This window comes from Acomys minous (genome assembly GCF_964271855.1).
Source record: "Acomys minous genome assembly, chromosome: 1".
NCBI lineage: Eukaryota > Metazoa > Chordata > Mammalia > Rodentia > Muridae > Acomys > Acomys minous.
This window is the reverse complement of record NC_140483.1, coordinates 121119749-121133439: the sequence shown is the minus strand read 5'-3', so window position 1 is coordinate 121133439 and position 13691 is coordinate 121119749. Positions and strand designations below refer to the sequence as shown.

At 42.0% G+C, this 13691-nt stretch overlaps 1 protein-coding gene across 2 annotated transcripts in view; it reads right to left on the bottom strand.

Moving 5' to 3' along the window:
- Positions 1 to 13691, bottom strand: part of RAD54B (RAD54 homolog B) — a 72084-nt gene that overhangs the window by 20578 nt on the left and 37815 nt on the right. For both annotated transcript variants that reach the window (XM_084798896.1, XM_084798897.1), the window contains exons 4-7: positions 8718 to 8912; positions 5229 to 5501; positions 3320 to 3482; positions 1303 to 1528 (exon numbers count right to left, since the gene is read on the bottom strand). In XM_084798896.1, the coding sequence (XP_084655022.1) occupies positions 1303 to 1528; positions 3320 to 3482; positions 5229 to 5501; positions 8718 to 8912 (857 nt within the window). The remainder of the gene's footprint in view (positions 1 to 1302; positions 1529 to 3319; positions 3483 to 5228; positions 5502 to 8717; positions 8913 to 13691) is intronic.

Below are 13691 nucleotides of genomic sequence, written 5' to 3'. Positions count from 1 at the left end.
TGACAGGCACCTACTGGGTCACTGTCTGTGAATCTAGATGGAGTAGCCTTGCCACTGTCATGGCATCTCAGCTGGGAAGTGTGTCTGAGTCTACAGCAAAGGAGGGCCCATATTGTCCCCCACCCCGCTCCATGCTTCCTGTGAACCTCTCTATCCTCAAAAGTTATGCAAAGAAACTCCCACTGCTGCCTCTTGGGCCTTGATTCTTGTCAGAGACACTGCCATGCAGTCTCTCTGAGTCATGTCATTGTCCTTGTCACTCTGCCCAAGTCATTAATAACTCTTCTAAAAAACTCCTTAGTCCCCAGTAATCCTGATCAGTGTCATCTTGAACCAACTGCCCACATAATAAACCTGAGTCAGCCTCAGTCTCTCTCTGTCTCTCTGTCTGTCTGTCTGTCTGTCTCTCCTTCCCTCCCTCTCTCCCTCCTTCCCTCCCTCCCTCCCTCTCTCCCTCCTTCCCTCCCTCCCTCCCTCTCTCCCTTTGGCCTTTTTCCAAGACAGGGTTCCTCTGTGTAGCCTTGGCTATCCTGGACTCACTCTGTAGACCACACTGGCCTCAAACTCACATAGATCCACCTGCCTCTGGCTCTGCCTCCCTGAGTGCTGAGATTACAGACGTGCACTACCGCGCATGGCAAAACCTGAGTTTTTCAAGTTACAAGCTAATAAATGTGTTTTAAGCACATCTAAAGTAAACTAGGCTAAACAATAATACAGAAACATTGCATGAATTCATATTACACACACACACACACACACACACACACACACACACACACACACACACACAAACAATCCCAGCCTAGGGTCTCATTATATAGCCAAGACTGGCTTCAAATTCTGGATCCTACTGTCTAAACCTTCAAAGTTCTGGGATTACAGACATGTACCCAGCTGCATTTCCAACTCATGATATTACATTATTACACAGCAAGAAAATGACTGCTTGTACCCTGAGAGTTAGTGCCTGAACATATGAATCTGAGGGACCAAAGGTAACATCCCATAACAACTCCATTTCTGTACAAGGAGCTCACGGAATTCCACACACTCAAAAAGCTAAGAACTCAACTATGGACTCAAAAGACTAGATATTTTAATAATGACTAAGATGCCAGACATGATGGCACACACTGTTAATCCCAGCATTCGGAGTGCAGAGGCAAACAGATCTCTGTGAGTTCAAGGTCAGTCTGGTCTACAGAAGGGACAGTTACACTGAGAAACTCTGTCTTGAAAAACAAGACAAACAAAAAATAATAAGGATGACTAGGGCTCAACCCTTTAAAGATCCCTTACCTGATCAACAGTGAATATCTTGATTCTTTCACTTCCCAGCCATTTTTGAAATTCTTTCCTCCAATTATTCACCAAGCTTCCAGGAGTGACAGTAAGTGTCTTCCTTATGACTGGCTTGCCTCCATAGGGTCCCTGACACTGTAAGGTCCAGATGAGCGAGATGCACTGCAATGTTTTTCCTAAACCCATTTCATCAGCAAGAATAGCACCACATCTGCCGTTCGCTCTGTTGGAAACAATCACACTTTCATGAATCGCAATGGGAAAGTATTTCATGCCCTGACATCATCACGAACAGGAAACTGGGACTAATGACCCTGGAGACTGGTTGAGTGTTTCATCTAGCTCATTACAACCTATGACTTCTGAAGCTTTGACAGTTATAACCATTATGTATGGTGAATCTTAAATTACGGACCTGAATATAAAGACTCCGTTACTGTCGTCTATACATAGCTGGACACTAGAAATGAATTACAATTCTGTATCTACACTGGGATAAATTACTATGGCAATGGTCCTCATCACTGACATCTGAGCACTTTTAAATCCATTTCAGCATTAGAGGTCAAAACGTTGAAATCTTAGTCACCAAGATCTAATTGTTTAAAATAAGTATATGCTACAATTAAAATTTATCATTCTCTGACAGATAGTGGAGTCCTCAATGTCTGATGTCCTACAATTAATACAAGTTACGATGAAAAGTCATTAGGATATTTTCCTGGGGACATCTATCAGGATCTCTTCCTCACAAGGCACGTAACCAGCCAGGCACTGTGGGACACACCTGTAATCCCAGTGCAGTGGAGGCAGAGACAGGCAGATCCCGAGGGGTCACTGGCCAGCAAGTCTGCCAAATGGGCAAGTTCAGGCCAGTAAGAGACCGTATCTTAAAATAATAAAATGAAATGAAACAATTTTAAAAATTTAGAAAACAAGATAGATAGCACCTGTGAAATGACACGGCACACAAGTGCGCGCACACACAGGAGCACACAGGAGGAGGACGAATAAACTCATCACAGGTTAGTCAGATCCGCTTGAGAAGCTTCGGCTCTGGACTGAACCTCCTGGCGGAAGTGAAATCTGAAGGGAACTAAGATGCGCCAGTACAGCTTGCAACACTCCTTCCTGAGTTCTCTTATCTCCCATTAGCATCCTCAAGGTTGCTAATGCTCCATGAGCCTCAAGCCAAAAAAGCATGCTTTCCAAAAGCTACACGTTTCATAGCCACATGTCTTTGCGAGCAGAGAAGCATGAACTTCGCGTGGCTAAGTCTGAAAATAGGCGTTTTGTTGATGCCTATAAAAAGTTGGTTCCGTGTGAAAGTAAAGATTAAATAAAAATACTTGGTAAGGTTAGAAAAGTACATACAAAGCCCTGGATACAACCGCCAGTATAAACAAGTTTATATATAGACAGGCAGTGGCACTCAGGAGGCAGAGGCAGGCAGATCACTGTAAGTTCAAGGCCAGCCTGGTCTACATTGAGAGTCCAGGACAGCCAAGGATACACAGAGAAACCCTGTCTTGGAAAACCAAAAAGAAAAAAGTTTATATGTATATGTGTGTGGGCATGTACACACATCTATAAACACAAACTACACATGCATATCTTAGAAACCAACTCAAAGCTGATCTGCCTTACCCTCTATCTAACACTGCTTTTTATTAACTGCATAACTGCGAAAGTAAATCTCTCTATTCTTATCATTGTCCATAAAACAAATCTGGTATTTTCTCTACCTAACTCACACAAGTTTTTATGAGAAACAAGTGAAATAATATTTATAAAAAGACTAAATTAAATGAATAATATGAGGTGGCGGCTCCTTAAGCTCCTTGCTTCTGACAGTCTCAATCCCACATAGCACATGGCTTCCACCAAGAACCACTATGAACAAACGCACACATTTAGTGCCATGCCTGTCCTACCAACTAACATCTGTGGTGCGGACCTGAAGTTCATTCTATCAGATCCTTCTGAAAAACACTGTTACCATTTATTTTCCTACCTCATCCCCATCACGCACTCGTAGAGGAAGAGGACCCCCTCTTTCTGATGTGGTCGGAGGTGATGTGCGAGGTAAGGGTCTATCACCACATCCACAAGGGGAAAGTTGTTCCTATTGAACACCCACTGGTGATTTTTGTCTGGTCGCGGCATAACAAGGGAATCTTAAAAATAAGGTACAAGTATAAAGGTAATATCACTTCCAGCAACAACATTATCTCCTTCCCATTATTTCTATACCAGAACTGCTTGCTGTCTTTTACAGTGAAGTGTGTGTGTGTGTGTGTGTGTGTGTGTGTGTGTGTGTGTACACTAAGGATAGATATGCACACATGTTATCCTAATACTCAGAGGCAGGAGAAGGAAGATAGGGAGTTTAAGACCAAAAGAGGGGAAAAAGATAACAGTTGAGATGTAATCTAAATAAATTAATTAAAAAAAAAAAGAGGGGAAAGGAAAGGAAAAGGAGAATATGGATGGGGATGGGAGAGAAAGGGAAGAGGAAAGGAAGAGGAGAGGAAGTCACACTTCATGTGCTCTGAAGTGCTGCAAACACTGAACTTGACTTTCGCCTAAGAAGGATTTCAGTAAGCACAGCATTCCACATGCAGGGAACAGAGCCCAGGTCTTCTGCAATCAGTGGATGAATAGAGAGAATCCTGTGGTCTCTCATCAGAAGAGATGACACTTCTTCCTAACAGCAAGAAGTGGGTATAAGGTGCATCTTCATCCTTCAGTTCCCCAAGAAGCTCTCAGGGAGGAGCTGAGACTAGACAGGGCAGGAAGGATGAAGCCCAAAGCTACAAAATTAGCAGGTAAGATGAGCCTACTGGCAAAGAGAACGGCTGGAAATCCTCAGGCATAGGCCAATTAGAACCAGCAGGAGCCGCTGGAAGAGGACTCTAGACCTCAGAGGATGACCATTGGCTCAATGTAAACACATGCCACAGAAAGCATTCCTGAGGAAGCTCAACGTATGCAAAGGAGCCAGAAAGCCTGTGATATGGAATATACGTGTCCATCCTTTGTGCAGCACTGACATACAGCTCCTAAACTTTTCCTCTGTTCTAAGGCGTCTTCCCCTCCTTGGAAGTACACTATTTATTAGTAAACCGTCTCTGCTGTAGCTATGGCCCTGCTCAATGCTTTCTTCTGGGAAACAAGAACCTGGAAGTTCCTGTAGATGCACACCAAATGCCAAGATCAGCATACATCACTGAAACTATGAACTTATGTGTTAAATAGCTCCCAACAGTATTTGACAGCATCATTATTCTTCATGTGAAAGAGTACATCTGAATATAATCTTCCCCTAAAATCTTCAATTTTTTTTTTAAATTTCGTACAAGTACATGTGTAGATAGGTGTGTGCGTGCCATGGAATCACATGAGGCCAGACAACCTGTGGGAGCTGGTCCTCTCCTTCCACCGTGTGTGGCCTAAGGATCAAATTCAGGTCACCAGATTCGGCAGCAGGTGCCTTTGCCACTAATCCACTTCCAGACCCATCTCTAAGTTTTTGTTTTGTTTAGTTTTTGGTTTTGAGACAAATCTCAATATCTAGTCCAGACTGACTTTCAACTCACTACGTAACCCAGGCTGACCTCAACCATTTGCAAATTTTAAAACAAAATTTAAATGCCAGTTCACATGTCAAAAATCTTTGGACAGTAGCCAGGCGGTAGTATCACACGCCTTTAATCCCAGCACTCAGGAGGCAAAGGCAGGCTGATTGATCTCTTTGAGTTCCAGGCCAGCCTGGTCTACAGAGCAAGTTCCAGGACAGCCAGAGCTACACAGAGAAACCTTGTCTTAAAAAAACAAATCAAAACATAACACAAAAGAAAACAAAACAAAAACAACTTTATAAACAATGAAAACAGAATGTTCAATGGTCTTTAAAGTCTTACTTGGTGCGTATGGGTCATGGCGTGGTTTGCAATTCTGCCATTTATTTTCCTTTGCCTGAGCTGACTGACAGACACTTTTGAGAGGGTTAGAAAAGCATTTCCTGGCACCCTGAGAACTTGGAACAACAGGGCTTCCTCTTCCACACTGAAAACACTTGCCACTGTCAAAATCGTCGGAAGAGATTGTACCCAGGATTTCTATTTCTTTTCCACCAATCATCAGCGTTTGGCCTTCTTCTATGTTTTCAAACTCTTTGAATTTATATCCAATGCCTTTAAGAAAAAAACAAACAAACAAACAAATTAATTGAACTGATATTCTAAGAAAACTTAGTAATAGTTACCTTCCCATGACTATAAAGAATAAACACTGTACTTTGTATGTAAGTTACATTGTATATCTCATCAGTCAAGAACATAATTTATCATTCTGATTTAAGAAAAAACTAAGGGTCATGAGATAGCTCAAAATGATAGGTGAACAAGCCCAATAATTCATTTAATTCTTAGAACCCACATAAAAAGCCAAATGTGTATGTTTTTTAATGCAATAGTCTATAATTTCAGTACTTTTTAAAAAGATTAATTTGCTATTTATTTACACATAAATAATATATGTGCTTATGTTGGTGCTGGAATGCGGATCCAAGGGAAGAGCAATATGTACTTTTAACTAATAAACACTATCTCCAGCCCATTTACCAGCATTCTTAAGGTAAAATGAAAAGTTTGGAAGAGAAGAATGTCTTGAAAGCTCTTGGGCAAACTATCAAAGAGCTAGTCCCAAAAGTTGTCCTCTTACCTCCCTCCCGCCACACATATACCATTGCATATGTGTATATGCACTCGTGTGCTCACTCACTCTCACGCACGCTGTCACCACACATACACACTGGATGGATGGATGGATGGATGGATGGATGGATGGATGGATGGATGGGTGAATGGATGGATGGATACATTTAAAGAAGTATTTAAGAAATTAACACAGCTGAAACAACCCCCGCTGGCAGTCATATCCACTGCAAACAGCAAGAGTCATGAAGCCAGCACAGCTGTTTGACACAGCTCCAGCAACGCTGAGCCAAATGCTGCAATCTCTGTCATTCTGCCTCTCACTTTGGATTTTGGTCTCTGCTTGTTGCATTCTTGGGGGCTTTCTGCATTATGACTCATTTTCTGTGTTTCCTGCGAATATTATGCCTGAGTCATTTTAGGGAAATCTTAAAATTAACTTTATCTAGCCCTATTTGGAAGTCCTTCTTATGCCCTAGAGATCATTAAGCAAAGATGAACACACAGCTAGATGAGGCTAACGCTCCAGAAATCCTCATGGGGTGTCTGCCCCTGAGCAGACTCAAACAGTATAATTGCTGCAGGGTAAACAGAGACAACTGACCAACTGACTGGCCAGGAGAATAGGTTACAGACCTCCGTTTAAATATGCTTAAAGCTCTCTGAAAATGTAGTTTAAAGATAGGGGGTCATACAAGGTACACCCCTGGAGAAACACAACTCAGTAAATAAGATAGATGGATTAAAATAAACTTTTTCTACTTTATAGCATAGATGATGAAACATATAGTTTTTTTAAAAAGCTAGGTATTAGTATTTGCTGTTCATAAAAATAAAATTAAAAAAAAAAACTGGTTCAGATATTCTGTTTGTCTGGAGTGCTTTCAGACTGCAAACACTGCCAGTCTAGAAGCAGGCTGTCATACAATAAATGTGTTTGCTTTGGGGGAGACATTCTTTAGATTCTTTAAATTGTAGTTATAGAGCTAATAATAAAAATAAAATCTGTTCCATTGATATTTTCTCATTGTGACTAACTTGTAACCCTGGAAATGCAATGAAAATTCAAACACATACTCTGTACTTCCCAGATAATCACTAGTCTATGTTGTTCTGTGAAGGCAGTGTAAAGACAGAAGCACCTGATTGCATGTCAGTCAGAGCCTCCAGATTCCTCAGCCCCTGGGCACCTGACTGACTGACTGACTCCCTCCCTCCCTCCCTCCCTCCGCTGCCTCCTCATCTTCTCTGCAGGCCACCCTGTCAGCAAGGGCCATCTGCAGAAGCCCCTCACCCACTCAGCACCCAACCTCACTAAGATGAGCAGGTAAGTAGTGGCAAGATGAGAGAGAAAGAGCGAGTGCACAATGAAGAGAGGCGGAGCTGGAGCCACAAGGGTAGTGAGGGGCAGCCTGGTGTGAGTAGCACGTGCTGCTAGCCTAGGCCACGGTGAGATCCTGGCCCATGCTGCCAATAGAAACCATGAGGGCTTCCCTGGTCTGGGCTGCAAATGCCATGTTGATGTTGGAGGGCTGCGTAGCACTGGCCCCGCCCCTCCCTGGCTGCAGCACTAGGGAGGGCTGCCCATTCCAGCTGGCAGAATTCTCACTGAAACAGCTATCTTAGCACTTCCTAACTATCACTTACACTGCCTTCTCCTTACTAAGCTATAGACTGTAGTCACATCTGGATCTTTACCCCTAGCATAGTAGCTGGCATATAAGCTAAAAAGTCAAACAAACTATAAAGTATATTTTTAAGTGAGTGAGTGAATATATACAACAGATTTATAATTTGGACAAACCCAAAACTAAACAAAACAACTAGTGTGCCACATTCTGGGTCTGCAGACTGCTCTGTATCAGGACATGTTACACTGGGAGGTGCGCAGCAGAAACAACGGTACCCTCCAGCCAGCAGTGTGCATCTATCAGGAGCTGCACAGCAGAAACAACGGTACCCTCCAGCCCAGCAGTGTGCATCTATCAGGAGCTGCACAGCAGAAACAACGGTACCCTCCAGCCAGCAGTGTGCATCTATCAGGAGCTGCACAGCAGAAACAACGGTACCCTCCAGCCCAGCAGTGTGAATCTATCAGGAGCTGCACAGCAGAAACAACGGTACCCTCCAGCCCAGCAGTGTGCATCTATCAGGAGCTGCACAGCAGAAACAACGGTACCCTCCAGCCCAGCAGTGTGCATCTATCAGGAGCTGCACAGCAGAAACAACGGTACCCTCCAGCCAGCAGTGTGCATCTATCAGGCTCAGCCCTGGCCTCCTTGTTCTGTATTTCAAATTTTTATTGAGTGGTACTGAGACTGGGTATCACTAACCTTCTAATAATAATGGCAGCTCTTTACAATTTCAATCATTTAACATTGGGGTGGGGGGGAACCAAGACAAACTCCTTAATCTCAGAAGACAACTAAGACAACTACAGCTGGTTGGCTCCTTTCAAAGGAAATTAAACTGTAGGACGGAATTTGCACTAATGAACTAGCATAGCTCATTAAGAGCATTAGGTTCACTATTACAAAAGACATTATCTATCATACAAAGCTGAGGCATAAAATTGAATTAAATTACATCCCAATCCGTCCCTTTAGAAAGCCCAATTGTGTGTCAATTGTACAGCCACAAATATATACTAATTTTAGATCCAAACATAAATACTGGTAATATATACCACAGTACCTCTTCCAATGTCTTTGCCTTCCAAATCTTTCAGTGTGAAGGACCTTCCTTTTATAATAAGAATAGCATCACCTTCCCATTTTTTGTGTTTCTTCTTTGAAGCTTTACACCAAACAACACTGAAATATTTAAGGAAGCTACTAGATTCCTCTTCTTGGGCCTTGGGTTCTAGGATTTCCTTAGAGGATGAATGAACTGAAATAAAAGATAAATTTAAAAACATCATTATTGAAGATGACTTTAATTTATAAGTATGAAGGTCATATCATGGCAGTGTGTTCCACCAGTAATTCTGGAATGCTGGAGGCAGAGGCAAGAGGATCAGTTCAAGGTCATCCTTGCTAGATATGAGGCATACCTAGGCCATATGAAAGTCTGTCTATAAAAGCAATAACAGCAACAGTAATAATCATATGCATAAGAAAATCAGAGTGTGCTAAGAAAGAATATATTAATCATTTGCATTAAAAATTCAGAGTAGCTGGGAGTGGTAGTACATACCTTTAATCCCAGCACTCAGGAGGCAGAGGCAGGCAGATCTCGGCAAGTCTAGGACAGCCAAGAATACAAGAGAAACCTTGTATTGAAAAACCAAAAACAAAGAAACAAAATCAGCATATGCTAAGAAAGAATATAGAGTATCTGTGGTCAGTGAGTAATGGCACTTTGCGCCAAGCCTCACGGTCTCAGTTTGGTCCCAGGAACCACATGATAGAAGGAGGGAATCAATTCTCCCACAAACTGTCATCTGAGTTCCAATCACAAATGCCTCCAACACAAAACACTAATAATCATAAAGTGCACACCTTTAATCCCAGCACTCAGGAGGCAGAGGCAGGTGGATCACTGTGAGTTCAAGGCCAGCCTGGTCTATAAATCGAGTTCAGGACAGCCAGGGATACACAGAGAAACCCCGTCTTGAAAAACAAAAACAAAAAAAGAAAGAAAAGAAAAATCATAATCAAAATTATAATGAATATAAAAAATTTTAAAGATTATTTGACATGTTCATTTTAGTATTTTAGAAACTGAGAGGTTCATATTTAATTTTTAAAAATTTAAATTTAAAAAAAATTAGAGGTCCAAATACCGGGTGCAAACATTACCATGAGTATAATGGGCATAATGTCTTTTCATCCATAAGCCATATAAAGTCACCTGAAATAGTGAATTTATTTCTCCATGTCTAGACATTGGGAAAAAAACTAGGTTTTAATGACTGATTTAATTAACATGACAAACTGAGGAAATTAAGCGTGCAGAGTTTTCTGAAATTAAAAAAGTTCTATTTTTCTTTCACTTATTTATTTTTATTTAATTATTTATTATTACACATAGTGCTCTGTCTGCATGTATACCTTCAGGACAGAAGAGGGAGTCAGATCACATTATAGATGGTTGTGAGCCACCATGTGCTTGCTAGGAATTGAACTCAGGACCTCTGGAAGAGCTGGTAGTGCTCTTAACCTCTGAGCCATCTCTCCAGTCTCCCTTCATTTATTTTTAATTGACAAAACGTATGCATATTATGTTGTACAACTTAAACGTGGTGTCTTGACTGACACCTCGCCCATCTCCCACCCCATCCCCATGGCTGCCATGCTCTGCCCCTATCCTAACACTTGCAGATGCTGCACATAAGTGAATTCATACAGTAGCTGCCTGCTTCACTTGCATATTCTCCTTACTCACCCATGGGGCCACAAATGATAGGATTCTGTCAGTCTGTTTTTTAAGACAGGGTTTGTCTGTATAGCCCTAGCTGTCCTGGAACTGGCTTTGTAGACCAGGCTGGCTTTGAACTCTTGAGAGATCTGCCTGCCTTTACCTTCTAAGTGCTAGGATTAAAGGTAGGTGCCACCACCACCTGGTATTTCCATCATTTCTTAACAAATGCAGTTTTGCTAACTCAAAGTCGGTATACCTAAATTTTGTCAGCATTGTATTAATCTATCGATTTTTTTCAGAAACTGATTAGTTTTAAAATAAATTAGAAAAATACATAAATAAATAAAATAAAATAAATTAGAGCTTATGGGCTAGGCATGGTGGACCCCAGGATAGGATAGGATATATGTTCCAGGCTAGCCTGTACTATATATTGAGGATCGGGGTTTTGTTGTTGTTGTCTGGTTTGTTTTTGTTTTCAAGACAGAGTTTCTCTACATAGTCCTGGATGTCCTGGAACTCATTTTGTAGACAAGACTGACCTCAAACTCAGATCCACAAGCCTCTGCCTCCCAAATGCTGGAATTAACAGCATGCGCCACCATGACCTACTCACTACAGTGAGGATCTTGCTTTAAAAACAAACAAACAAAAAACCATCTGGTCGTGTGTTGATTATTTTTGTGGTTTCTCATTATCAGAGAGAAAGTGTTGGATTCAGGGTGGAAGCCAAGAAAACTCACTTTAGACACAGAAGCATAAAGTGAAAGCTTTATTTTCTAAGCTTAGGGAGGTGGCCAGTTCAGGGTCTGAACTGTGTCCTTGAGGGTAAGTTATATTGCATATTTAAAGATAAAAACTGCAATTAGCTCGTTCATGGGGGCAGATGGTGTAACAGGGTAGTCAGCGCTGACTCAAGTTAGTTTGCTAACAAGTAGTTTTAGCTAACCTTGAAAGTGTGCCTGGCAGTTGGAGGCAGCTGGGCTCGTGATTGGGGACTTTTTGCTGATTAATAAGGCCATAGGGTCTGTTGGGCATAAACATAGCTTATGGTCAACCTGGCCTAGTATAGAGATTCTTTTACATCAGCAATGAGCTGAGATGATGGGGCTGGTGGGCCTGAAATAAAAAGATCTATAGTTATGCTACCCCCAAGGAGCAGGCCTCAACAAATGTGTAAGGTTTGTACAGGAAGGACGTTTTTGGTCAATTTGTGAAGTGTAAAAAAGAGAAAACACTGTTGGGGTTAAAGCGATGGCTCAGAAGTTAAAAGCACATTCTGTTTGCTTAGAGGACCCCAGTTTGCTTCCAGAACTCACATAGAGGGCTCACGGCCGTCTGTTACTCTAGTTCCAGACCCTCTTTTGACCCCCACAGGCACCGGGCACATTCATAGAACACAGACAAACACGTAAACAAAACACCCATACACATTAAAATACTTTTAAAATGTGAGGTGTGGTTATTTTCAAATAATTCTCACCAGAGCAGTCACTATTCATTGAGCAAAAACTCACTGCGTCTTTAAAACTTGTTCTTCTGCTTTCTGTGTTTTATCCAGAAGAAAAATAGAATTTCTCTTTAAACAGTTCAAGACTGCCCAAAGTTAAGGGACACCCTATCAGATGCCTGGATACCTAGGAGTGGCAGCAAGGGTGAGGGAGGCTGAGGAGAGATCATCACAGGGAAACACCAGCTCGGGCTATATACCAAATTCCGGGTTGGCCCAGGTTTACATAATTCGACCTTGTCTCAGAATTTTTAAATGCTGGAAAGAAATATAGTAAATATTCTGTTGTAACTACAAAAATGCTATTGTTATATCCAATATTCCCATTCCTGAAAAAGGACAATTCAATTCTGGGAATTCAGAAATTAGAATTAATTTTAAAACCGAAAGACTCTCAGATTCAGCAGTATTCTTTCATGGAGCAGCAGCTGAGCACACACTGTGGAGCCAGAGCCAGAGCCAGGCAGGCGGCCTGGGGCAGAGCACTGAGTGGCCTTCAACAACATACTTAACTCCCTGTGTCAGCTGGGAAGTGAGCAGGGGCAGGGAGGGGGCCGAGGGGGCGGGCACAACAGCTCAGTGGATAAAGCATTTGCACAAGCTTGAAAACCAGTTGAGACTCCCAGCACCCAACACCCACCGTCAGGAGGCAGAAAAGGGAGATTCCCCAGGGCAAGCTGGCCAGCCAGACTATCTGAAATAGCAAGCACTGGCTTCAGTGAATGACCCCGCCCCAGAAAGTAAGTAGAGAGCTATGACAGAACACATCCAATATCAACCTGGGGCTTCTAGATGCTCATGCACACACATGTTCACACACACAAGAATGCACACATGTGCATGCAAAAAAAAATATTACATTAATACCTACCTCAAAGGGGTGTGTGTGTGTGTGTGTGTGTGTGTGTGTGTGTGTGTGTGTGTGTGTGTGTGTAGAATGCTTGGAATGCATTTCCCACATAGCAAGTGCACCATAAATTTTGACTACCACAATGAACACTTTGGTTCTTGCCCTTCTGTCATTTAACCCCATGGGTCAGGAAAGGGAAAAGATGAGGGACTCCAAAGAGTAAAGTGACAGCCATTGGGAACAGCAGCAAGGAACATAACCTACACCACACCACCCATATGACAGAAAAATAGTAATTTACCATTTCCCTGACTAACTCCCAAATTCCACCATAACAGTCTTTTTTTGTTTCTGGAATCCACCCCCTTCTAGCTGCTTCTCCTAGAAGCATACTTCCTAAGTCAACACAGAAAAGGAACCAGGAGACTTGAGGACCCTTTAGCAAGAACAAAAGGATAAAACCAAGTCTTGAGGAAGACAGAGTAACTTATTAATAACAGGCACCTCATCTTTTTCTTTGAGACAGGATCTCACTGTGTACGTGACCGATACACAGAACTCACAGAGATCCGCCTGAATGCTAAGTTTAAAAACGTATGCAGCTATATCCGGCCTTGGCATTTGTCCTATGATCAACGGTTCCTAAGAATGGGATGACATAAATATGCATCTTCAAGCACAAGCCTTTCCTACTTTAACAATTCTAAATATTCAAGTTGTTTTCAAGAGAGCAAATGAAAAGTAAAGGGTCTTACGTAACCAATTCCAAAACTAAATACTCCTGTAGATAATTTTTTGATTGAAATTACCTAAACCTACAGAACTTCAAAATATGCTGTCTTTGCTACTCTTCCACTGCTGTGAAGAAACAAACTTATAGAAGAGAGTTCCTAACTGTGGCCTTACTTACAGCTTCAGAGGGTCAGGCTGTGCCCACCACTGCACG